This window comes from Babylonia areolata, chromosome 23 (assembly GCF_041734735.1).
Source record: "Babylonia areolata isolate BAREFJ2019XMU chromosome 23, ASM4173473v1, whole genome shotgun sequence".
Taxonomy (NCBI): domain Eukaryota; kingdom Metazoa; phylum Mollusca; class Gastropoda; order Neogastropoda; family Buccinidae; genus Babylonia; species Babylonia areolata.
Window position 1 is genome coordinate 7532700 of NC_134898.1, and position 26059 is coordinate 7558758.

Genomic DNA, 26059 nt, shown 5'->3' on the forward strand with positions numbered 1-26059 from the left:
CCATCCCAGGGGGACAGACTGAGCCCATGCCTCCCAAGGACCAGCCTGAACCAAACTCTGACTTAGCCGAGCTCGAACTGACCCTCTCCAATCGGGTCACACATGCTGAATCAGTCCCTCAGGCTACTTTGTTACCCTTGACCCTCCTTAGGCCATGTGACTCTAACTCCAGAACCACCAGACGACTCAAGAGTGCCAGAAATGGCGCAGGAATGGCTTAATAAGCCAGCCCACTCTGTCAGGGGTGCTGCTTCTATCCCTCCTCCAGGCAGGGAGTCCCTCTCTTCCCTGGACACTTTTTCCTGGGGCAAGTTCCTTAAAGATTCCTCCAAGGGTGGGGTGTGGTCCTTGTACACACAGGACCAACCTGCCTACAGGGAAGCGGAGCCCTCCGCGCAGGACAGAATGTTGGTCTCACAGCGCACCACCTTCCCCACTTCAGCTACTCTATCTTTTAAAACGTTAGCAGAGTGGGACAGATTGACCTGCCGCTGCCTCCTCGAGGTTTCCACGGCTTATACCTTCTTCGACGTGTTCCTCCACAGGACCAGTGAGCTGTGGGAACAGCATCCGGTTAATCAGGACACAGGGTCTCCTTCCTCTGTCCCGCCGGGCCTCTTCACCGACCAGAGGTTAAACACTTTTGGCAATAGGGTAGCATCTGGTCTCAAGGCAGCTGCAGACACTGCTACCACCCTTCACTTTAATACTGTGCTAGCTCGGCGTGATGCCATTCTCCGCCTCTCTAACATTCCAGTAGAGGAGAGGGCTGCCCTGCAGTCCATCCCAGCGCAGCAGCACTCCCTCTTTGGCCAGTATGCGCCCCATTTTGTCACAGGGCAGAGACAAACAGGGAGGTGGCCTCATATTTAGCCCACACCTCCCAGGGGCGCCAGGGTTCTATGCCATTGAAGAGACTGGCCACCAGGGCCCCTCCATATACCACGCCACCTAAGTCGAAGCGGCAGAGGAATAAACCACCTCATGTCCTTCCAAGCCGACTGGCCATGCCCAAGGCCAGAAGGCAGCACCCCCAATGACTGGGCCCCCATTCAGCACCACCAGTCATTCAGCCCCTCCAAGTAGGAGACTTGTCCCGGCATGCACATCAGTGGCATGCTCTGGGACTCAACGACTGGATTGTATCGGTGCTAGAGTCGGGGTAATTGCTCCCTTGGGCGGAGGACCGCCCCCCTATAAGATCCACTCCTCCTCCTTATGTGCCCAGCTCGGCGGAGCAGGAGAGCATCTTAGAGACAGATATCGCACCTACTCTTCATAGGGGCGATATCTCAATTGTCGGACCTGGGCCCCGGTTTTTACAGCCGGTTGTTTGTGATTCCAAAGGTCTCAGGAGGGTGGAGACCAGTCTTGGACTTGTCCCCCCTCAACAGATTCCTTCCCAAAATCAAATTCAAGATGGACACACAGGCACAGATTCAGGAGACCATTCAACAGGGTGATTGGGCTACCTCTATCGATCTGAAAGATGTTTATTTTCATATCCTCATCCATTGGGCGTCCCGTCGGTACCTGAGGTTTGTGTGGAGGGACAAGGTGTTCCAGTTCTCGGCCCTCCCATTTGGTCTGTCCCTTGCCCCTTTCCTGTTTACCAAGGTGGTGTGGGAATTGGTGTCCATCGTCTGGTCGGAATCCATTCATCTTTGTGTGTACCTGGACGACTGACTTATCCTGGCCCAGTCGTAGGTCCTGTGCCAGAGTCATACGGCCAGACTTCTAGACCTTTGCTCCCAACTGGGCTTCCTCACAAACTAGGAGAAATGCAATCTGTCCCCAAGTCAGTCCTTTGACTTAGGGATGAGATTCGACACGCAGTCCATGATAGTCTCTCCGATGCCAGATTGCTGGGACCGTCTGGCAGGCCTCCTCAGCCACTTGTGCCGTTCCTCCCAAGCAACAGTGCGGACACTTTCTTCCCTCCTGGGCATGATGGAGTCCATGGCACCTCTCATTCCCCTGGGCAGGGTTCTCAAGCACCCTCTTCAGAGGGCACTGAGGCTACGGTGGTCCCAGAGCACTCAACCATGGGATACCCAGATATGGCTGGGTGAGTGGTTCCTCAAGGTGACATCAGAGTGGCTAACCACCCCTCTTAGGACACAGGGGGTGCCCATAGCCCCACCTACTCTTCAGGTGGCACTCTTCACAGACGCTTCCTCCCTAGGCTTGGGAGCCCACATGGACTCACTCCATGCAGCAGGGACTTCGCAGTTCGCAGGGCTCTCCTGCACTTCATGGGGGAGGCCACTGGCAAGATCATCCGCTTGTGCACAGACATTACGACGGTCGCATGTTACGTGAACAAAGTGGGGGGAGCGCACTCGGCAGACCTCTCCCTGCAGACCGAGGCTCTCCTCTGTTGGTGCCACAGCAAGGGCATTGCACTTTCAGCGAGACACATAGCAGGAAAAGCCAACATCTTGGCAGATGCTCTCAGCAGGTCCAAGAGTATCATCCACACAGAGTGGACCCTGGACAAGGACACCCTTCAGAGTTGTGGGAACGGTGGTTTCGGCTGATGGTGGACCTCTTTGCCACAAAGTTCAAGTTCAACAAGAGACTTCCCACTTATGTCTCTCCGGTTGCCGACCCAGAAGCGTGGGCAGTGGATGCTCTCTCTTTAGACTGGAGCAGCCTAATTGCCTACGCGTTTCCTCCCTTTCCAATTCTGTCCAAGGTGATACAGAAAGCCAGATTGGAACACCCGCAGCTGATCCTCATTGCACTGAAATGGCCAGCCCAGCCCTAGTATCCGGACCTTCAGTCCCTGACACATGGTCCACCCCTGAAACTCGAAACCAAACCTCATCTGCTGAGGCAGCCTCATTCGGGGATTCCTCATTCCAATCCTCAACAGCTCCACCTGCATGCGTGGCTGCTGTGCGGTTGGAACTGTCAGCATCACCATTGAAGTCTTCGACCCTTGGTCGGCCTCTGTGTCAGCGGCGCTTACCCACGGGGGTGCCTCCTCTGACCTCCTCTCCATAGTCACCAAAGCAAGGAGGGAAGGAACTGAGAAATGGTTGCAGTGGTGTACAGCTCAGGACGTTTCCCCTACTAACCCTACGAGCATGCAGCTGGCCAACTTTCTGGCTCACTGCTCCTCGGTTCCTTCAAATGACTAAATTTAGTCTTGAAATTAGGTCACTACACGCACTGACTACATTACAGTGACTATATACTGTTCTGAACAGTGTGTTTGTTTACTGCACAACCTGTGACCATTCTCACAAATACTGTGCTGCACATTAGCTATATTCATAAACACTCTGATTATCTGGAACCTAATTGAATTTATGTTGTTTAAAGTCTATCAGCCGCATGTCAGGAGACTAATTAAATCTGTAATAAGGTCACAGCAAGATGTGATGGCTTTGACCAGCAAATCCATAATTAGGCCTGGAAGATATCTCTAATGCCTGAACAACAACATATAGTTTATTAGGTTGTGGTAACTGTGTATAATCATGCTATTGTAACTACTGAAACAGCTGTTTTATAATATGGGAAATACTGTAAGACCGTCCTCATTTCAAATCATATTTGCTATGGTACTAAAAAGCAAAAAAAGAAGAAAAAAAAACAATGTTTAACATAGTCCTCAGAAGTTAAAAAACTTGTAATTCTGCTTTTACCCATCAGTCAAGGTCCTGTTCTTCCAGATGATGCTCCAAATGAATAAAAGTAAAGGCAATTAACAGATAAATAAATAGATAACAACAACTGAATTGTTCACATATGTTAATTGATATAATTATCAGCATTTTCATTGCATGTGTTGTGCAGGTCACTTAGACACCAATGATGTTTCCTGGTCACGAGTTAAGCGACTGAAGAGTGTGCTAAGGAGTTACCTTCCAGGAGACTTGCAACAGGAATTTGTGACTGTCAGTGGACAGAATGGGCTGACTTTTAGGGACCCTGTTTACAACAAGGTATGGCTTGTGTGACTTAAAACAGATCTATGTCATGCAATAATATTGCCTTTATAACTGTGATTACTGATACTAGTGATAGTTGTACTTGGTAAAGTATGTTCCTGCGCAAATGAACTCAGAACTATGTATTTTGGACAAGCAGTTCAGAATATCGACAAATAAAATTCTATATGTCTTTATTGCAAAGTGTACCAAGGTCACAAGGATTTTTTTTTTTTTTTTTGGGGGGGGGGGGGGGGGGGGGGGGGATAGTATATAAAAAGATACAAACATAAACCAAAAATCAAATGCATAGATACAGTAGAATTTTAGACACATTTGCAAATAATTTGTATTTGTATTGCTTTTTATCACAACAGATTTCTCTGTGTGAAATTTGGGCTGCTCCCCAGGGAGAGCAAGTCGCTACACTACAGCACCACCCATTTTTTTGTATTTTTTCCTTCATATAGTTTCATGTTTTTCCTGTCGAAGAGGATTTTTCTACAGAATTTTGCCAGGAACAACCCTTTTGTTGCCGTGGGTTCTTTTACGTGCGCTAAGTGCATGCTGCACATGGGACCTTGGTTTATCGTCTCATCCAAATGACTAGCGTCCAGACCACCACTCAAGGTCTAGTGGAGGGGGAGAAATTATCGGCGGCTGAGCTGTGATTCGAACCAGCGCGCTCAGATTATTTCATTTCCTAGGAGGACGCATTACCTCTAGGCCATCACTCCACTATGATGATGATAATAATAATGATAGATAGTACTTATATGGTGCAAAATCCCCATGTTATGGGCTCTGAGCACCGTACGTGAAACAACACATAGTGATAAAAAAACTCTTGGGAGAGCTGGACAGTACAAGGTCTTCAGAGAAGAAGCACCCATCAGTCAAGTGTTTTGGCCCCTAACTCCTTACACTCAGAGGGGGCCGGGCTGCACCCAGGTCATGGGATGCCATTGTATTGCCGCCTTTTTAACCACTTAGCCATCATACGCTTAGTTTGAGTAGGGAAATTTAATCCTTTTGAAGTTTTCTTTCATTCCTTCTCGACCAGATCCAGCTGGAACTCTTTTCTGCTGCTGCCATTGCCTTGAGAGCATGTGTCCTCTCTCTGCCTGAATTTGACAGCTGTTTCATGAGGCTGTAGGCAGATGCACTCACAAACCCTCTTGCACCAATCTCTGTGGTGAGGACCATGGCTTGAAAGCCAGATTCTCTCCAGCTGCTGGCTAGACTAGCATACTTATTGGTCTTGTAGATGTGGGCTTCTTCCATTCTGCTTTCGTTTGACACAGTGAGTTCAATCAGAATCACTTGTTTTGTTGCCTTGGAGTGGAGTACTATGTCAGGTCTCATGCCGCTCTTACTGATGATTTCCAGGTGTTTCTTCCCTTCTGGTAGGTCAACTGTGCATTCCCAATCTTCGGCACCATCAAGCAGCCCACATTCCATTGCTTTGGATGTTACAGACTTCATTGCCTTCTGCAGAGAGGAACTCTTCTGGAATTTCTGGTGGTGTGGGTGCTCCTTGGACAGTGCTCACCACGTGTGCAATTTCTTTTAGCACTTGGTTGTGCTTCCATTGTAGCATCCTTGGCTCAACACTGCTTTGCATGAGCTGAGGACATGTTCCACTGTTTGTTTGCCGTGGCAGAGTGGGCACACAGGGTCATCTTCTTTTCTCCATTTCACCAAGTTTGTATTCGAGGGAAGGAGATTGTACACAGATCTTAGGATGAACCTGATCCTCAGAGGGGCCATGTTCCACATGTTGCTCCAGCTGAGGTTTCCTTGGTGTGCATTTTCCCATGATGTCCACTGCCCCTGCTGGCCTTGCTGGCCTGCCTTCTGGACACTTTTATCATCCTCATCCATTTTGATCTCCTGTATGATCATGTCTCTTTTTGCTTTCCCCCTTGCCTTGGACCACCATTCTATCTTAGTCGATCCCAGGCCCTGTCTGTTGGTTTGGGTGTGTCCTATTATTTCCTTCTTTAGGCTTTCTTTCGCTGCTCTGCCTCCCTGACTTTCCATTTTCTGCCAGTCTTCAGCTTGGATTGATTGGATCTCACAATACTCTTTCCAGAGTCTCCGAGCATGCTGAGTCTTGCCTTCCCTACCTTGCATTCTTCGACAAGGGATTTCAGAGGTAGTGTAGTGTTTTCTACACTAATAATAGTTGGGTTCTTGATCACAAGAGTTCTCAGCATACAATCACGACTGAACACCGTAATGTTGAATTGAACTGAACATTTATTTCTCCATGTGTTCATGATAAGACCGGCTGGGGTGAGTGCTCCCAAGTTCCCGTATGTGGGACCCGTATATTGGAAATGATAGAAATGTCTTACTACGTGAACGAACGCGACTGACAAAGGCTCCAAACAAACCACGCTACATCTCTCTTCTTTTGAGATTGATGGACATCAATTGTCAATGAACTTGAGTCTTTGAGGATTAGGAGTGTACGAGCATATTTCAAAATAAACATGATTGTTCTTGAAACATAAATGTTTTTTTTAGCTTTCAGCAAATGTTTATACCTTGAACACGAATGTCTGTCATTGTGGGCAGCTAACAAAACAAAACAAAATGAAATAAAATTTCATTGCCCTTTTTATGAAGACTGGACTGGAAGCCGGTTCAGTCCTGGAACTGGGCTGGTCTGTTGATCTGGCGTCCACTGCGGGTTGTCACCAGCGGTGAAGACATCACGGTGGGCAGAGAACCAGGAACGCAGGCTGGACCACGGCCGCTGGCACCAGGGGACAGCTGCTTTGGTGGCACTCCAGGGGACAGCTGCTTTGGCGGCACTCCAGGGGACTGCTTTGTCAGCAACACCAGGCTCATACTACCAGAAGATGAGGCACCAGAGTGGGTAGCGGCGCCAGTTGCAGGACCATGAAGACCTCTGACTGCAGCTTTCTTGGAGACTGCATGTTCTGGTCAGGTTTGGACAGGGATTGCGGGGATAGGAAAGGGAATATTTGGTCAGGATTCAGGGACATGGACTTGGCAGGATCAGGCATGCAAGACATGCTACCTTGGCTCGGCTGAGCCCTTGATCAACCTGACGATGATGACTGGTGTCTTTCGTCAGCTTGAGATGACGGCGGTTGCATTGGATTTGGCCCTTTGAAGTGGCAATCCAGTAGGACCGTGGGGAAAACTGCTTCACAACAGTGCCTGGGTTTGTCCATTTCTTTTCATTGTCCAGCTTTTGGAGAACTTGGTCACCTGGCTTGAGCTCTGGTAATGACTGTGCTCCATGATTTGCATCATAGTTCTTTTTGTTGCATTTCTTTCCAACTGCATCCATCTTTTGAAATGCTGAGGTTCTCACTGTTGCCGGTTGCAGATTTCCTGGCAACGCAGGCAGTGTTGTCATGATTTGAACATAAGTTCTGATGGGCTTTTTCCCGTTACAGACAAGGGTGTGGCTCTGTAAGCCAGTAATCCCCAAAATCGGTCTTGCTGTGGTAAGATTTTCTTAGCGAGGTGCACAGCTCGTTATGCTTCTCCGTTGGACTGAGGGTGATGAGGACTTGACATCTTGTTGGAAAATCCTCAGTGAGTAGCAAACTTTTGAAATTCACAAGATATGAATTGTGTCCCATTGTCTGTGTTGACAGTCTCTGGCACTCCATGTCTGGAGAAAATATTTTTCATTCTATCTATCACTGTTGTTGAATGCATGCTGGTTAGCTGACCGAACTCCAGGTAGCGAGAGTAGTAGTCGATGAGGACTAAGTAGTTTCTTTCTTTGAATTCATACAAGTCCACTGCTACTCTTTGAAATGGACGGTCTGGTAGTTCCATCGGGATGAGTGGCTCCTTTCTTTGAGTCGGCCTACCCTCCTGGCAGTGATGACAGTTTCCTACTGTTTGCGTGATTGTTTCGTTGATACCGGGCCACCAGACTGACTTTTTGCTCGTTCTCGGCATTTGTTGATCCCTTGATGTCCAGCATGAATTTTGTCAGTGATGTCTTCTCTCATACTCTAAGGAATGATGAACCTGTTAACTCTCAATAGGAGACCGTTACTTTCGCTCAGTTCATTTCAAAAAGAGTACAAATCTCGAATGCCAATCTCCTCATCAGCCATGTATTTGGGCCATCCATTCTGTGTGTACTGAATTGCTGTCTTCATCAGCGGCTCTTTTGTGCTCTCCAGGGCAATTTCCTCCAGTTGTGGTCAGATGCTGGGCACAGTGACTTCACAGAATCCACATGAATCTCGACATCATCTTGTAGCTCCATGTCTTTCACGTCACTGACAGTTTTCTGTGGACTCTGAGAAAGTGTCAACGATGATCATCTTTTTCCCTAGCATGTACTCAGCTGTGAAGTTGAATCTCAAAAGTCTCATCAACATGCGTTGACATCTCACTGGGCAATCTTCTAAGTCTTTCTTGTTCATGAGTGGAATGAGCAGCTTGTGGTCAGTCAAAACCTTGAAATGCTCCAGACGTACTAGATAGCGTGAAAACTTTTCACACGCCCAGACTGATCCTTTTCAATCTGTGCATAGCATTTCTCTGTTGGTGTCAAGTTTCTTGAGCAGAATGTGACTGGTTTCAGACCTCCATCCACTTCTTGCAGAAGGACCCCTCCTAGTCCGTATGAACTGGAGTCTGCACTGACAACTGTAGGTTTGGTCAGATCAAAGAAAGTAAGCGTTGGTGCAGTGGAAAGCAGTCTTTTCACTGTCTTCAAAGCTTCTGCCTGTGCTGGCCCCCATGACCATGTTCTGTTTGTCTCCAACAGTTCGTTGACTGGCTGAAGGATTGTTGACAGGTGTGGAATGTATCTGCCTAGAAAGTTCACCATTCCAAGCATCCTGCTTTACTCATGGACTTTCTGTGGATCTGGCATATTGAGGATGGTTGCACTTTGGACAAGTCTGGAGAAATCCCATTCTTTGTGATTCTGTGTCCCAGAAATTCCACCTTGGACTTCCCGAACTCACATTTGGAGTGGTTCAGCTTCAGGTTCACTTTCTGAAGTCTGTGGAAGACCCTCTTCAGGTGTGTTCATGTACTGTGTCATTCTTTCTGTGGACTAGGATGTCATCAAAGAAACAGATTACGTTTGGCTCGTCTTTAAGTATTTCTTCCATTGTTCTCTGGAATATCTCTGGTGTGCTTGATATGCCAAAAGACATCCGCTTGTGGTAGTATCTGCCACAAGGAGTGATGAATGTAGTCAGTTTGGCTGTCAACTCGTCCAATGGAATTTGCCAAAATCCTGACGTAGTGTCGAGTTTGCTGAATACTGTAGAGCCTTTCAGTTGGTGGAGTAGATCATCGATCGAAGGGAGAACATATCTCTCTCGTTTCACCACAGCGTTGAGTTTTCTCAAATCTGCGGATTCTCACTGTGCCATTCTACTTCATGACTGGGATGATAGGGGAACACCAATCTGTAGGCTCTGTGACCTTTTGGATGATACCTGCCCTTTCCATTCTCTTCCATTCTATTTTGACCTTTTCAACAAGAGGTATGGGGACTCTCCTAGCTGTATGCACACTGTAGGGTTGCACATTCTCTTCCACAATGATTTTCACTGATGGGCAATCAACTGGACGATCATCAAGCTCACCGAATAAGGGACCTACGGCATCCACTCTCTTGATGAGACCCATCTTTGGAGCTGCGTCCCTATTCAACAGGTTGTCTGTTTTTCCCTTGATGACAAATATCTTGAGTGGATATTGTCCATTTCTGAGTTCAACTTTTGTTTCAAATTGTCCTAAACACTGTAGACTTCCTCCTGGACTACGAAGTGTAGCGTTCGGAGGTTTTAGTTGTGGACGTGGAATCAATTTCCCAAACTCAGCGGTTGACATCACCGAGACATCGGCACCAGTGTCAATTTTGAATGTCATTAATTTTCCTTTAATGTTCAAATTGGTAGTCCAAGGAGCTGTGTCACTAGAACTGACTGTTCCCAAGAAGTACTCAGGTCCTGAGGTAGATGTTGAGTTGACTGTGTCCATGAAATACTCTGCTTCTTCCACTGAGCTGACATTGCTGTGGCCTGCCCTACAACATGTAGCAAAGTGTCCCAATTTTCCACATTTTTGGCACTTTTTTCCCCTTGCTGGACAGTCTTCATTTTGTCTGTGTGGTTTCCCGCATCTTGTGCAGTTGAATCTGGATGCATTTTCCTGCTGTGACCTAGGTGGTCCAGAATATCCACTACCCCCATACAGCCTAGTTCCCTGAACTCCACACCTGTTCATTCCTCAGTGGCTATCTCTTCTGTACTGCACAGTGTCTACTCCTGAAGTAGGCCTCTGGTCCTTAAGTTGCAATTTTACTTGCTCGTATTGTCTGGCTTGTTTCACTGCATTTGCTAGTGTCAGGCCTGGCTGCAGTTGCAGCTTTTCCGACAGTTCCCTGTCTCTAAGTCCTACCACAAGGCAGTCCCGTATTGCCTCTTCTTTATTTTCGAATGCTGAGTGCTCTGCTAAGTCACAGAGACAACGAACGTAACTTCAACATTTTCTGTCTCCCCCCTGTTGTATCGAGTGGAACATGGCTCTTTCATGAATAACGTTCACCTGAGGCATAAAGTATTTGTCAAACATATCAAGAACGTTTGTTAGCGTATGCTCAGCACGAACAGCAAATGTCCCAAAAATTTTTTCCGCCTCATTTCCCATTGTATAAATCAATGTTGATATTTGAACAAACCTCTCCTCTTTATCAAGCTTAGAAGCTTTCACATACCTGTCAAAGCGTTTTCTCCAGTCCACCCATGAGGTTGGTCTTTGGAAGTCAAAAGAGGCAGGAGGCTTGATGTGCGACATACTGAACTCAATGTTGCAATCTTTAAACTATGCCTGTTCTCGCCAAATTTTATGTCTGGAACTGCACCACTGCCACCATGTAGTGTTTTCTACACAAATAATAGTTGGGTCCTTGATCACAAGAGTTCTCAGCATACAGTCACGAGTGAACACCTTAATGTTGAATTGAACTAAACATTTATTTCTCCATGTGTTCATGACAAGACCGGCTGGGTGAGTGCTCCCAAGTTCCCGTATGTGGGACCCGTATATCGGAAATGACAGAAATGTCTTACTACGCGAACGAATGCGATTGACAAACGAACCACGCTACAGGTAGCCTCAGGTTTGCTTGGTGACAGTAGAGTGCCACATCAGTGAGACAGGTGGGACACCAAGCAATTTGCATGTGTACTTGTTGATCTTTGCCTCAATCGACTTGACTGTGCTACAGCTGATATCATGTGTAAAAAGTGTTTGAAAGTGCTGTGGTTCGTTCGAGTTCAAGAGAGAGAGGGGAGCAAACAGGGGGTTATAGAATCAACTAATTGATGCACTCACTCACTCTCTCCTCACATCAATAGCAGGGCCACATGGAGTGGTTTTTATAGAGTGTTTACTTTACAATACAGCACACACACACTAAGCAGTTCACCCTACTTAGCAAAAGCAACACATACTAAGGCAGCACACACTGCCTACTTCAAGTACTTCCTACAAGCAACATCTGCAAGCAGCACCTACAAGCAGCATCTACAAGCAGCACACTGTAAAAAGTGCACCCTACACCTAAAGCAGCACACAGCCCAACAGGGATTTCCTTGAACCTCACATCACTGATCAGTCAGTCACCCTGTGTCAGTCAGTTTTTCTGGGAGACAGCGAAGAACTGGCTGTGCTGACTGGTTTTATCCCTTCCCACAACATACTGTGCATACTAATCCAAGCTACAACATTCACTCCCCCAACTCGTTGAACTGAAATAACCAATCTTGACCTATCCTAGTGACGCTAAGTGAGTGATTGACATATTCACTGCTTAATCCTGATTCGTCCAATTCAACAGATCTGATTTGATTTGCTACAATTCAACCCACTTGTCTATACACATTCTATGACGACAAGTTTATCTGTTTATGTCACAAAGAGATTGGGGAGACAGGACAATACAACTCTCGGCATGTTAGCCGATATGATCAAAGTTCGCATTAGCATAAATTCTCCCTAGCTTACGTTCCAAAGTCCCGCCATCTAGCTGAGCCGTGTTTGTGAAAGGGGAGATGGGGAACGACTTGAAAGACAGGCCGCCACACAGGATATTCTGCGCAGCACGAGGATTGCGGCAGACCTTGCACAACTGCACGTGTTCCTACAGCTGGGACTGGTGACGCAGTGTCGCGGACCAAAGGTGCCAACCAGGGAGTGGGGTGAGGAGGGGGGGCGGGGGTGTGGAAGGAGGGAGGGTGGCGTGGTGTCGGCACAGCCTCAAAGACTGGACTTGGGATGGAGCGGGAAGGGAGATAAGGAGGCGAGGGGGGTGAAGGGATTGGGGGGGGGGGGGAGGGGACAGAGTGTGGGTGGTGGGGGTGACACTGCTGGCACACTATAACAGTGTATCAGGAGAGGCAACGGGAGCTTTGGTATCAGCATAGACTGTAGGCACCACACACACTTTGTATTTGCCAGGAAGGCCACACTGGTCAGTGATAAGCAGGCTTTCTTCTGCTGTCTGCTTGGTTTCCTTTCCTCTTTTTGTATCTTTCAGGGACTCATCATACCATCTTCCAAGGCTCTTGACTGGTTCATCTGATAACGTTGGAATGGCTTGGTTGGTTACAGTGAATGTGACCATTTCAGCTACCTTTCCTTTACGCAGTGAGAAGCACCGTGATTTCTTCAGTTTGAAGTTCATCCTGGCTGAGGCAATTAGCTCGTCCAGCCGCTTCAATATTTCGTGGATGTCATCCTCTTTTGTTGAAAGGACTGTTGTGTCATCCATGAAGACTTTCAAAGGAGGTATCCGGTATCCATTACTGAGGTCGGCTTGATCTTTTCCATTGCCAGCACGAACAGGATTGGAGAAATTGCACAGCCCATGGCTATGCCCAGTCCCAGATTGATCCAATCTGTTGTGTATTCCTTGGTGGTGAACCACATTGAGAAGCCATGGAAGTACTTCTTCAGCATTTCCATGGTGTTTGTCGGTACATGGAGCCAGTTGGATCATCTCATGAGGAACTGACCCATACTTGTATGGTGCAAACTCCCATGTTATGGGCTCTAAGCGCTGTACATGAAACGACACATATACAATAGTGCATAATGACATAAATGCAACACATATATGTGTATCTTTACACCAAGACAATACTACATATTGCAGTTATGAGTAATAACTCACACACACACACACACACACACACACACACACACACACTCGTGCACACACACACGCCTGTGCACACAACCATCCACCCACAGACACACACACACTACATGATGATTTCAGTCAAGGGCAAAGTGGGGTGGGTAGGAGGAGGAAGAATGCAGACTATTAGCTATGCTTCATCACACCCTATGGCCTGTTTGAATTGTTGGGTTTTCAAGTTTGTTTTTAAAGAGGATGGCGTTGGTAAGTGACAGAGATCCAGAGGAAGAGAATTCCAGACAGAAGGTGCTTGATACTGAAAGGCCCTTTGGCCAAATGTCTTTGAAGAGGTTTTGGGGACTCAAAGGAGCTTTTCAGCTGAAGACCTGAGAGAACAGGAAGGGGTGTAAGTATAAAGGACAGTAGATAAGTGAGAAGGGAGAAATCCTTCAAACTGGCATTTGGCCAATATGGCAGGTTTGTATTGAATTCTGTACTGGATGGGTAACCAATGAAGTTGATGTAAAGAGTGGGGTAACATGATCCTTTTTTTTGACTTTTTGAAAATGATTCTTGCAGCATTGTTAAGAATCCACTCTGTTTTGGGTTCTTCACACCCTGGCGCTTGAAGACACAGTCCTCTGCAAACAACCAATCCACTCACCATTCCTTTCTTGATATACACAATAACATAAAATATATCATAAATAATTATGCTATTTTTTTTTATTACCAATGACTTGTCAACAACAAAAAAACACACCCAAACAGGAAAAAAAAACACATGCATGTGTGTTTATCTCTCTGTACATATGTGTGTCTGTCTGTGTGATAATTTATACATTTTTCATATAAACATGTTCAGTTATATTTCTATCTCTATACATTGAGATTCTCTAAATAAGCAATGTATGCACATTATATGCATATTTCTGTACATGATGCTGAGCACTTTATGGTATACACACAGACACAGTATTCATATGTGTATGTGCATATATGTACACAGATTCTTTTACAATACGAATTAGTACAGTTACCCATTTACTTGGTTATATCTATGTATGCTGCACATGTGCTTGTATGTATATGTGTTTATTTTTGTGTTTTGATCTATAGTCATGGTCATATTTCCTGATAACATCACTCGAGTTGAAAGTCTACATATATCCCATTTGTACATATATGTGCACATTTTCATGCATACATTCCTTCTTCCTTTTGGAGGACTACTGCATACACAAACAAAACTGTCTTTCTCGTGGAAGCATGAACGTATGACCCCTGCCAGATCCTGTAGTAGCTGGCCCTAAGGGACCCATACACACTCCCTCCTCACCCACAGGGCTAAGGATGCTCTCACTTGGTGCAAGGAGGGACAAGGCAGTCCAAATTACGCTTGCCACTTGGGACACACAAGCCCTTCATTCCTACCATGTTCGCAAGGCATCCTTTTTTCCCTCCCTTGCCTAGAACAACCCTAGGTTTGCACCACCGTGGGTGTGATATCAGCTTCACACAGGCCATACCTCCTAGCTTGTCCTTCCATTAAATTAATGGATACTTGTCAGTCTTCGCCTTCCAGGTTTTTCCAGGCCTAAAAACTGCCCTCTGGGCAGGAGACAATCAGGCCCCATGCTTGGGGTACACTTCTGACTTGCTCCGCCCCACGCCCATCCCTTCCACTCCTTACCGGTAGCAGGAGGCCTGGGTAAAAATTGCTTTCCTCGACACTGGGGGCGAAAGGCATATTGATCAAGGCAGATGCATCTCACACAGCACAACAAACCATTCACTGGCCACAGTGGTACACTTTTATGCCATCTTGTCCAGCACAGTAGCTGCTGCTTTTAGGTCCAGTAGTTTGGTCAGTCACCCTGCTTGAACACAAATGCACCATCAACTCCTCAAACCACTGGTGTTGGAAAGTGATTTCCCCACCTGGTTTTCCCAGCCTGACCCTTTCAGTCTTGACACACAACCACTGCTGTGGTTTCAGATGGGCAGTCTTTCTCTGGCCCCTCTCTAATGGATCCTGCTGCAACAAGGGCCATTAGTCAGGTGGCAGAACACAAATCCCGGCCTACTCTGTTCCTTAACTCCATGCTGTCCCTGTCACACTGCTTGTTCCCACTCTCTCAGTGTTTTCACTCTCTGCACTACCAGCGGTCCCACATTTCATGGAGGCCCCTCATTCCCAGGGTCACCTCCCGTTTACCCTGACTATCGCCCAGCAGAGTGACCATCCACCACAGCGGCTTCTCACAGATAGGACAGTGCTCTGGCAGATCCCCTACCAGCAAGCACTGTCTTACCAGTGGGACACTTCCCGAGGTTTCTAGCCTATCCCATCATGGAGCCTCACTCTTCAGCCAAGGCCCTGTCCGAGGACGGCTTTGTTGTCACTTTGGAACCAAGCACCATGTCTTTCAGGCACAAGACCCCACAAGACCCTGTCACATCTGTCCGGCTTCCTTGCATTTCAGCAGAACCTGTTTGGTGGCCACCTTCATCCTTCATGCCCACAGCAGTTGTTTCCTGATTTTCCCATGCTGATTGGTGCCCTTCAATGGCCAGTACAGCACAGCTAAAGCCATTCTTTCTCAAAAACCCCTCCCGGCTCCATCCCAGACTTCATGCACACCACTCAAGGGCCAGAGGCCAGTCCTGGATCTAGTCCCCTTTCTCAGTACCTTCAGTACAAACTTCCTCCATGGAGACACCCTCTTCCATTGGAACTCCACCGCAGGAGTCTCAGTGGTCTGGAGGCACCTGAAGCGCACTCCCACAGCCTGATCCAACCCAAGGATTGACTGCCTACAACACTCAGCATGTTCATCCAACACCCGAGCAGATAAGCCAACAAGTCTTCTGTCTGCCCCTTTTGGGATGGTACCTTTCTTAGCAATCAAACAGCCTTGTCCCAGAACCTCCAGGGACTTTGTCTCTTGTAGCCAAATGTCTACCATTCTATGCACAAGCAACATACCAGTGTTGCTTTTAGCAGCAACAAAGGGTGGGGGCGGTGGGAGGGGGGAAGGCAGGGGCTGGGGGGCCTCCCGTCACCTGTCAGCTTTACAGATCTGGCTGTCACACTTAAGGCAAGCCCAACATCCTGGTGGGCTACCTGTGTCTGATGCCACAGGTCCCTTCAAACACAATTATCTCTATCCCAATTGGCCCACAACCGATGTGGAATCATTGGATCAGGCCACAAGTGCACCTCTTTGCATTGAGGTTTAACCTCTGCCAGCCCACATACATTTCTTGAGGCCCAAATCGTAAACTGTTTGCCCTCTAGCTTATGTGAGACAACCCCATAGGGGTTCCATCCCTTCTTTTAATTGGAAAGGCTTGATACTTGTTCATCAGTTGGAACTTTGACCACTCTCGCAACATTAGCAAGACATCTCTGTCTCAATGTATTGTCAGTGTGATTAAAGGCGCGTATACAGGTGCAGGTTGCGACTTGACGCCTCCTCAGTCAGAGCTCATGATGTCAGAGTATGGTCCCCATCTCTTACCTTTGCCTACTCAGGAAAATCTCTGCTTCCTTCATGGCGGAGTGGGGAACAAAATGCAAAGCGCTTTGAGCAGTATTCCTGGAGAAATGCACTACATAAATGTCCATTATTATTATTGATTTCTACCTGAGAGACATCGCATGCTCAAACGATGATGGTTCGATAAGCATCGCCTCCGCAGTGGTCGCACAACAGGCCATCGCCATGCACAGACAATAGACAGGTGAGCCCTCCACCTTGTTGTGCCATTCTGCACTCATGGGTCACGGTGAAGTATGTATAGTTATAAGGAAATTTTGCTCCTAACATTATGTTTATCAAATTTACTTACTGTGACCCACATTTAAGACCCTCCTGTCCTCCCAGCTTCCTGTTCTCTCTGTACACTGTGCTGGTTACAGTTAATTGCCATCAAAAGAGGATGCTAGTCAGGATACAGAGAGGAGGTAACCTACTTCTGGGAGGTTATTGGCCATAGCTACTTTCGTTTTCTCTGCATAGGCAGGTAGTAGTTTGCACAGGACAGGAATCAGACCCCTACTGGAATGTGCGCTGGTGGGTCACGGTAAGTATGTTAGATAAACATAATTTTTGGAGAAAAATTTCCTTTATTCAGACAACATTTTAAACTATAGATCATTCTCTCCCTATACCATCTTTATGTGTGTGCGTCAGTGTGTTTATGTGAGGATTTGGATGAGGTGGGAGGTGTGTGCCAGTCTAAGCATTATTGCACTTTCTAATATTAATTTTTGCAAGCTTGTATCTTGATATTTTTTGTGGGTGAGGTGAAAGAGTGTGTGTAGTGATTTTAGTGAGTTTTGTATCATAACATATTACTGTGGATGTGAGTTGTGAGAGCTGTGTGAGTCGTGAGTGATGTTACACTGCTTTTTTAACTGATTAGGGGGTTGCATCTAATCTTTTTCTGTTATAATTTCAATTAAAAACATCTATTTATTTCTGTTTCTTATTTATATTAGGTGTGTTTTTAAAAGCGCTTGTAGCCGCAAGGTAAGCTTTATTCAAAATTAATGTACATTATTATTATCATTATTATGATTTTCTGATATGTTTGCGTTGTTTCCATTTCCTCAACACTGAATGGTGGTGGCTTATGTGATGTGAGCAGGTGCTTGTGGATGTTCCATGTAACAGTGACCGTCATGTTTTGCTGGAGGAGGACAACAATTTGTTCAAACCAGGTCGCATTAAAGAACGTCTGAAAATGACCACACAACAGAAAGATCTGTTGCTGTAAGTGAACAGTTGGATCTTTTTTCATTTTTTGTCACTGTCATATTACATAGCACAGTATTTTTCAAGATTTGAAACTCTGCTCATGTAGCCTTTGAGAGAGAGATGTTCTGATCAAAATTTACATGCCTTTCTTTGTTTCAGTATTAAGAGTTGGACAAAAAAATCCCATCTTAAAGAGAAATGGACCACAAAAAAAAAGATTTTGGTAAACACATACGCATGCACAAGGCAAACACCACCAACAACAGAAAACATGAACAGGACAAGCAAGTTATCAGTGCAGTTCTTTGACAGTTAGTATAGTTGAATGAAAAAGCTTTGTGTTTGATATTTTAAAGCCTTCCATTCATCCTAAAATGTTGATGTTGGAAACAGTAATTGACTCCTCTGATTGCAAAACTCCATTACTTCAGCTCTAATTCATGTGCATCTGATCACAGTGTTGGTTCTGAACACACCATTTCTTAAGCCATAATTTCATCAGTGACTGTATCTGATGAACTTTCTTCTGACCATTCTGCTTAATACTTCAAAACCTACCAGAACCAAACAATCCACTACTTGTTGCAACCTGAAATCTGTCAACATTAACACTTTTCCTTCTCAAGCTGCTGAACGCCTTTTCAAACCTTCTTCCTGTACTGACATCTCTACAGATTACAACACTGTCCTCTTTCAACTACTGGATGAACATGCACTCCCCCACTACTGCGTGCTGCCTGATAGGCTTTCTGCCCCATGGCACACACGAGACTTTCAAATTGCAAAATGCAAGCGTTGGCAATTGGAATGGTATTGGCGATCAACAAAACTGAAAGTCCACAATCAAATCTTCTGAAAACAAATGAAGTCAAACATATGATGTCATCAGCTAAGACAAACTTCTTTTCTTCTCAAGTTCTTGATGCCACATCCTCGAAGTCTCTTTATAGTTTATTCCATTATGTCAGATCTTCTTCATACTGCATAAAAGACTCCTCTTCCTTCTGCCTGTGCTTTATCTGAACTCCCCACTGTATTCTCCTCTTTTTTTTTCGACAGTCCAAAATATTTGTACCAGCTTGGACCAAATGACTTTCCAACCTGCTCATCCTGATCCTTAGAAAGTTAGTTCAGTGCCACTCCTCTCCATTCCTTCAGTTCTTTTACTGAAACAGAAGTCCATGAGATCCTGAAAGAAATGACAATAAAATCCTGTGAGCTCGATCTTATACCATCCTCTGTCTTTTCCCAGTGTGTCTCACAGCTCCTCCCCATAATCACCAATATTATCATCATCTCTTCTCACAGGAACTTTTCCATCCTCTTTCAAAACTGCAATCGTTCAGTCTCTTCTGAAGAAACCCAATTTCTAACCTTCCTTTCCTATCCAAACTTCTTGAAGAAGCCATCCTGAAGCAGCTCAGCAACCACCTTTGTTTCAACAATCTCCTCCACCCTTTTCAGTCTGCCTATCATGCTGACCACAACACCGAAACTAGTCTCCTCCACATCCTGAATAATCTACTGCTAGCATCCAACTCTGGAAAAAATTCCCTATTCACTCTTCTCAACTTGTCAGCTGCCTTTGACACAATAGACCATTCAGTCCTCCTTTCCGGTCTCCATTTTACATTTAGTATCAGCTCTCAGCTGGTTCAGATATTATCTCACTGACTGATTCCAGTCTGTCATAGGTGATAATTGTCAGTCTGAACCAGTTGAAATCAAATATGGAGTCCCACAGGGATCTGTTCTGGGCCCTGTGCTCTCCACACTGTACACTGCTCCTCTTGCAGAAAATATCAACTGCCATAATGTCAGTCATCATTCTTATGCTGCCACTCAACCTCAGAAAAGTGATTCCCCTGAAAATTTGTCCTCGATATTGCAAGAAACATCCGACTGCTTCCTGGACATTCAAAACTGGATGACTCTAAATAAGTTACAGTTGAATGTGGAGAGTGGCCTGCCCCTGGTTAGCAACCACAACAGGAATCAACAGCTCTACAAATATTCAGTCTTTTCTCTGTTTTTTATTTAGTTGTATTTAGTGTCTTCGGTTTGTTAGTTTACCTCTGGATTTCAGGATCAATATCTCCAGTTAGCGCGGTGACCTCGGTGGGAGCTTACTGTAAATATACATCTGAAGCGTCGTGCTGTGTCTCTGGGGTAAACCATTGTACCGGCGACCATCCCTTGGAATTTACAGGACACTTCAACCGGGGTTCCTACTCTTTATTTTAAGCTCTGGGGAATTTTTCATCGATTTTCAGAGGTACCTTTATCTTTTCTAGATTTTTTTTTTTTTTTTTTTTTTTTTTTTTTTAAGATACATGTTTTTTGGGTGGTTTTTTTCCTTTTTAAAAATTTTTTTTTTTTCTTTTAAACAAAGATCCAATGATGACGTAAAAACATTATGTTACATGATGACATTTTTTTGGATCTTGTCATTCTTATGATGGAATTTCATTTCGGAAAAGGCAGTCCTTATTTGACAGTGACAACACCTTCCAAACAAGTTCAATTAAAATATCGTCAGTCATCATTTGTGCCCGATTTTGTCAATACAGAAAATCAGTTTCATGTTCTTATAAAGGACTCTGAAAACAATTCTTTAAATTTAAAACTAAAACATTTATATCCGCACTACCATACGAAAGTGATTGTTTCAGCTGTTGATGAAGTTATATCCATTTCAAAATTGAAGTGGTAGTTTTCATGTCAAATGTAAAAATGAAAGACAATACAAAAAACTTCTGCAGACACAGACAGTTGCTGCCATTCCAGTTGTTACTATAAAGCCTCAGGTGAAAACAGTTGGAATCGTTTCCCATGAACTTGACATTGACTTTCTTCCTATTGTGAATGCCTGTCGAAAGATAACATTGAAGAATGGAAAAATAGCAACTGTAATTACTTTCAGACTGCAAAGTCTTCCAGAAAAAATTACAATTGGCAATATTCCTCATAATATTGTCCCATATTGTGCATCTGTAAGAAGATGCATGAAATGTCAAGAACTCCATCATACCAAAACATTTTGTCACTCGAAGTTAACACGGTGCAGCAGATGTTGTCAACAGTCTCATACTCGGGAACATTGTACTGAAGAGTATTTTTGTTATAACTGTAAAGGTGACCACTCTGCTGCATTCTATGGATGTCCTGCAAAAGCTCTGGCATGAAAAGCTAACAAAATAAAATCTAAAACTTATATTTCTTTTCAAGAGGCTCTTGGACTGGCCCAGAATGAAGTGTCTCGGAAACCTTGTCACTGTGGCACGAAGAAAACATGCGCTGAAGCCACTCGTTTTACACCAAGTCTTCACAAGACAACACAGACTGAACTGTAAAGTTTCTTGCATTTCAACACAAACTGATGAGAAAAATAGGGTCAGTTTCTCGGAAGACTACCCACCTAAATCGTCGCTGCATTCGTCTGGTGATCAATGAGGCGACCACCCATCCACATCGTCATTGCAGTCGGCTGGTGGTCAACGTGGCGACCACCAATCAATATCATTGCGGTCATCGTGTGATCAACGTGGCGACCACCAATCAACATTGTCGTTTCGGTTGTCGAGTGGTCAACGTGGCGACCACCCGTCCACATCGTCATTGCGGTCGTCTGGTGGTCAACATGGCGAGCACCAATCAACATCATCATTGCGGTCGTCTGGTGGTCAACGTGGCTACCACCCGTCCGTATCATCGTTTCGGTCATCTGGTGGTCTACGTGGCGACCGCCCGCCAACATCATCGTTGCAGTCATCTGGTGGTCTACGTGGTGACCGCCCGCCAGCATCGTCATTGCGGTCATCTGGTGGTCTACGCGGCGACTACCCACCAATATCGTTGTTGCGGTCGGCTGGCAGTCAACATGTCGACCATCAGTCAACATCATCAGCTGGTGGTAGGCATGGCAACATTGTCGGAGCAGTCAGCTGGAGGTAGACGCAACGACCTTACATCAACATCATCAGTGCAGGCAGCTGGTGGTCAGCGTGGCAACCATATCCTAACATATTAACTGTTTGTAAGCAAAAGCTAATGACCTTTTGTATTCAAATGAAAATGTGATTTATGATGAAAACAAATAAGAAAAATATTAAACGTGAAATTTCTTTCATGCAATGGAATTGCAGATCCATTGCTACTAATCTAGATTATTTATATGAATATCTTGGTCAAAATAACCATCAAGTTTTACTTTTACAGTCCTTAAATGTAGCTAAAGGTAAATTGCCTTCTTTGAAAGGATACTATTTTCCTCCTTTGTATCACACAGACCGTTCTGAAAGGGTTGCCATGGCATTGTATGTCCAGTGTGGTCTTAATTATGCTGATCTGTTCTCCACCTATGTCGACCTCACTAAGGCCTTCGACACCGTGAGTAGAGAGGGACTGTGGAAGATCATGGCCAAGTACGGATGCCCTCGGAAATTTATTTCCTTGGTCAGCCAATTCCATGAAGGCATGCAGGCTCGAGTCCAGGACAATGGTGAAACATCTGCTCCTTTTGCTGTCACAAATGGTGTCAAGCAAGGCTGCGTCCTGGCTCCAACGCTGTTCAGCCTCATGTTCTCTGCAATGCTTACTGATGCCTTCAGAGATGGCAATGTTGGAATCGGCCTAAAGTACCGAACAGATGGCAAGCTGTTTAACCTCAGAAGGCTTCAAGCAAAAACCAAGGTCATGACAGACATCATCAGAGACTTTTTGTTTGCTGATGATTGTGCCCTCAACGCTGGATCTGAAGCTGACATGCAACTCAGCGTCGACAAGTTTGCCACTGCCAGCAGGAACTTCGGCCTTACCATCAGCACGAGGAAAACTGAAGTTCTCCATCAGCCAGCCCCAGGGAAACCCTACGTTGAGCCCAACATCACAGTCAACGGTCAGAGACTCAGTGCGGTGGAGCGGTTCACATACCTTGGCAGCACACTGTCACGAAATGTGACAATCGACGATGAAGTGAACGTCAGGATTGCAAGAGCAAGCGCAGCTTTTGGTAGACTCAATGCAAATGTCTGGAACAGAAGAGGCATTAGTCTTGAGACCAAGCTAAAGGTCTACAGAGCAGTAGTTCTCCCCACACTACTGTACGCCTGTGAAACTTGGACAGTGTACCAACGACATGCCAAGAAGCTGAACCACTTCCACACAACATGCCTCAGGAAGCTACTGAACATCAAGTGGCAAGACAAGACCCCTGACACAGAGGTGCTCGCAAAAGCCACCCTTCCCAGCATCTTCACCATCCTGATGCAGTCCCACCTTCGCTGGGCTGGACACGTGGCGCGCATGCCAGACCATCGGCTGCCCAAAAGGCTCTTCTATGGCGAGCTGCAACAAGGGAAGAGATCACACGGAGGTCAGAAGAAGCGCTTCAGAGATACTCTGAAAGTCTCTCTGAAAGCGTTTGATATCAACCCTGACTCCTGGGAGGAATCTGCAGTGGACCGTGACAAATGGCGCGCTGCTGTGCACAAAGGCGCCAGGTTGTGCGAGGCCAACAGGACTGCTGCAGCTGTTGAGAAGAGGCAGGCCAGAAAGTCACGGGCAAACAAGCTCCCTGACAATGATATGCCTGTCTTTGTCTGCCCCAACTGTCAGCGAACATTTCGTGCGCAGATTGGACTATTCAGCCATCTGCGCACTCACAGATAGATTCATGAGCATCCTTCCCCCCACCCCACCACCACCCTCCCCCATCCCCCATCTGGATGACAACGATGGTCATCATCGATCTCGATGGACACACCACCAATTATGAGTTCATTGCCTCCCCTGTCCCCAAAGATATTATTGATGTTTCAGCTACAGGTGCCAAGATTAAGATAAATGATTTAGTCATAAATTTCCTTTCTGTTTATTTTTAAAATGGTCCTTCTGATTCAAACTCAAACTGGCTTCTGAATTTAGTAAAAGAAAATGAACAATGGATTGTCGGTGGAGACTTTAACGCCCATGCTCCCTTTTGGGAAAAAAAATTGTCAGTCGATCACTAAATCTCTTCTTGTTGAAAATCTGGTAGAGTCCTCTCTATATCTTTTAAATGATAGCAGTATTAACAAGAATTCCTGATGTATCAAGCCACAAGGCTGCGTCAATTGATTTGACACTTGTTACGTCAGACTTAGCAACAGTTAGTACCTAGGTTGTAGAAGATGATGCACTGGGCAGTGATCATTTACCAATTATTCTTAAACTTAATTAAAAAAAATCTAAATCTAACGATGTAAATAATGATGCAATTCCAAAGTTCTGCTACAAACAGGCAAAAATATCAATCCTTTCTTTCAAGCCAAAACTTAGATGAAATTGAGGATTTAGACGTTGATATATTTTATGAAAAATTTACTAAAACAATCATTGAAGCAGCTGAATTATCAATTCCAAAAAGAACACCCACCAGAAAAGGAAAGCATAGTGGTAATATTTGGTGGAATCAAGTGTGTGCACAGGCTGTTGAACTTAAAAAGAAGACTTTTAAACAATGGTTAAAGGATAGTAAGGAATTAAAAAATGATAAGAACATGAAGATTGACAAGCAAAGAGTAAAGGACAGAGTGGAGCAATACCATGAAGAAATGAGGAAAGCCAAAAATCATTGCAACAGAGTTGTTGCTCAAGTCAAAAGACAATATTGGTCTAATTATTGTATTCAAGAAGTTTCAGGTTGCAAACATACAAAGAAGGTATGGAAGAAAATTAAGGATATGAAAAATTGGATATCTTTCAGGAATATCCTATAAAAGTTAATGGGAAATGTTTCCGTACCTCTTTAGAAAAAGCAGAAACTTTTGCAGATATGTTTGCCAAAACATGCAACGATGATGGATTAACACCCGAACAGCTGGCTGTCAGAATTAATAGTGAATCAAATGAACAATATAAGGAACCAGCTCCTAATGATGACATGTTTATAAATGCTCCGCTTACTTCTAAAGAAGTTGAAGATGCAATTGCGTCATTTGGAAATAAAAAAGTAGCTGTAGGTTATGATGGTATTTCGTACACCATGATCAGTCATCTTCCTAAAGAATGCTGCAAGCTTCTTCATACACTATATGCGAAATGTTGGGAAACAGGCAAAACACCTTGTATATGGAAAAAAGCTATTATTACTCCTATACTTAAATCAGCTAAACCACGATCAGACACATCGAGTTATAGACCCATATCTCTAACATCGCACGTCGGAAAAATCTTGGAGAAAAATTATATTGATGAGGCTAACATTGTGATAAAAATAAAATTATTCCGATTGCACAGGCCTGATTCAGAAAGGGCAGATCTACTTTAGATCACCTAGTAAAACTAACAACAAACATAAAACAACAGTTTTCAAAGAGAAAGTGTTTTGGCCACGTTCTTTGACGTACAAAAAGCTTATGACCGCATTTGGCATGCCAGACTGTTTAAGCTACAGAAAATTGGGTTAAGTGGTAATGTATACAGGTATATAAAATCTCTTTTGACAGAAAGAAGCATCATCACTAAAGTTGGGCAATCATTGTTGTCTTCAAGATCAATTAACATGGGTATTCCGCAAGGTTCTATAATTTCCCCATTTCTGTTGAACATAATGTTGTATGATTTGCCAAAGTATTTGTCTAAAACTATAAATCTCGCCCAATATGCTGATAATATAGCAGTTTGGATGAACGTAACTTTGTGAGAGAAAACGGGCCTGCATTATATCAATCACATTAACAATTTATATCAATCAGAACTTGATAAATTAAACATTTATATGAAAGATAATGGATCACAGTTTTCAACTGAAAAGACACACATGATACTTTTTAATAATGGTGCTGCCCCAAAAAAATTACCAACTTTTCATCTTGATGGAAGAGAACTCTTCTACAAATCTGAGGTCAAATTCCTTGGTGTTTATTTTACTCCAAAGCTAAATTGAAAGAAACATCTAGAAAACATGAGATCAAAAGCAATGAAAAGCTTAAATTTTCTTAAAATTGTCAGTAAACAGCCTTGGGGTCCAGATTCAAAAACACTTATTCATCTCGCTACTGCACTGGTAAGATCTAGACTGACGTATGGACAGGAGGTACTTTTCTCTGTTCCGATTGCTTTCCTTAAAAAAAAAAGCAAAGTCTAGATAGCAAAGCCGTAAAGCTGGCCTTAGGTGTTCTGTTTCATACGAACACATT

At 44.7% G+C, this 26059-nt stretch overlaps 1 protein-coding gene across 3 annotated transcripts in view; it reads left to right on the top strand.

The window, feature by feature from the left end:
* LOC143297851 (5-cytosine rRNA methyltransferase NSUN4-like) overlaps positions 1 to 26059 on the top strand; it is a 72414-nt gene that overhangs the window by 38548 nt on the left and 7807 nt on the right. For all 3 annotated transcript variants that reach the window (XM_076610372.1, XM_076610373.1, XM_076610374.1), the window contains exons 4-5: positions 3808 to 3956; positions 17770 to 17894. In XM_076610372.1, coding sequence (XP_076466487.1) covers positions 3808 to 3956; positions 17770 to 17894 — 274 coding nt within the window. The remainder of the gene's footprint in view (positions 1 to 3807; positions 3957 to 17769; positions 17895 to 26059) is intronic.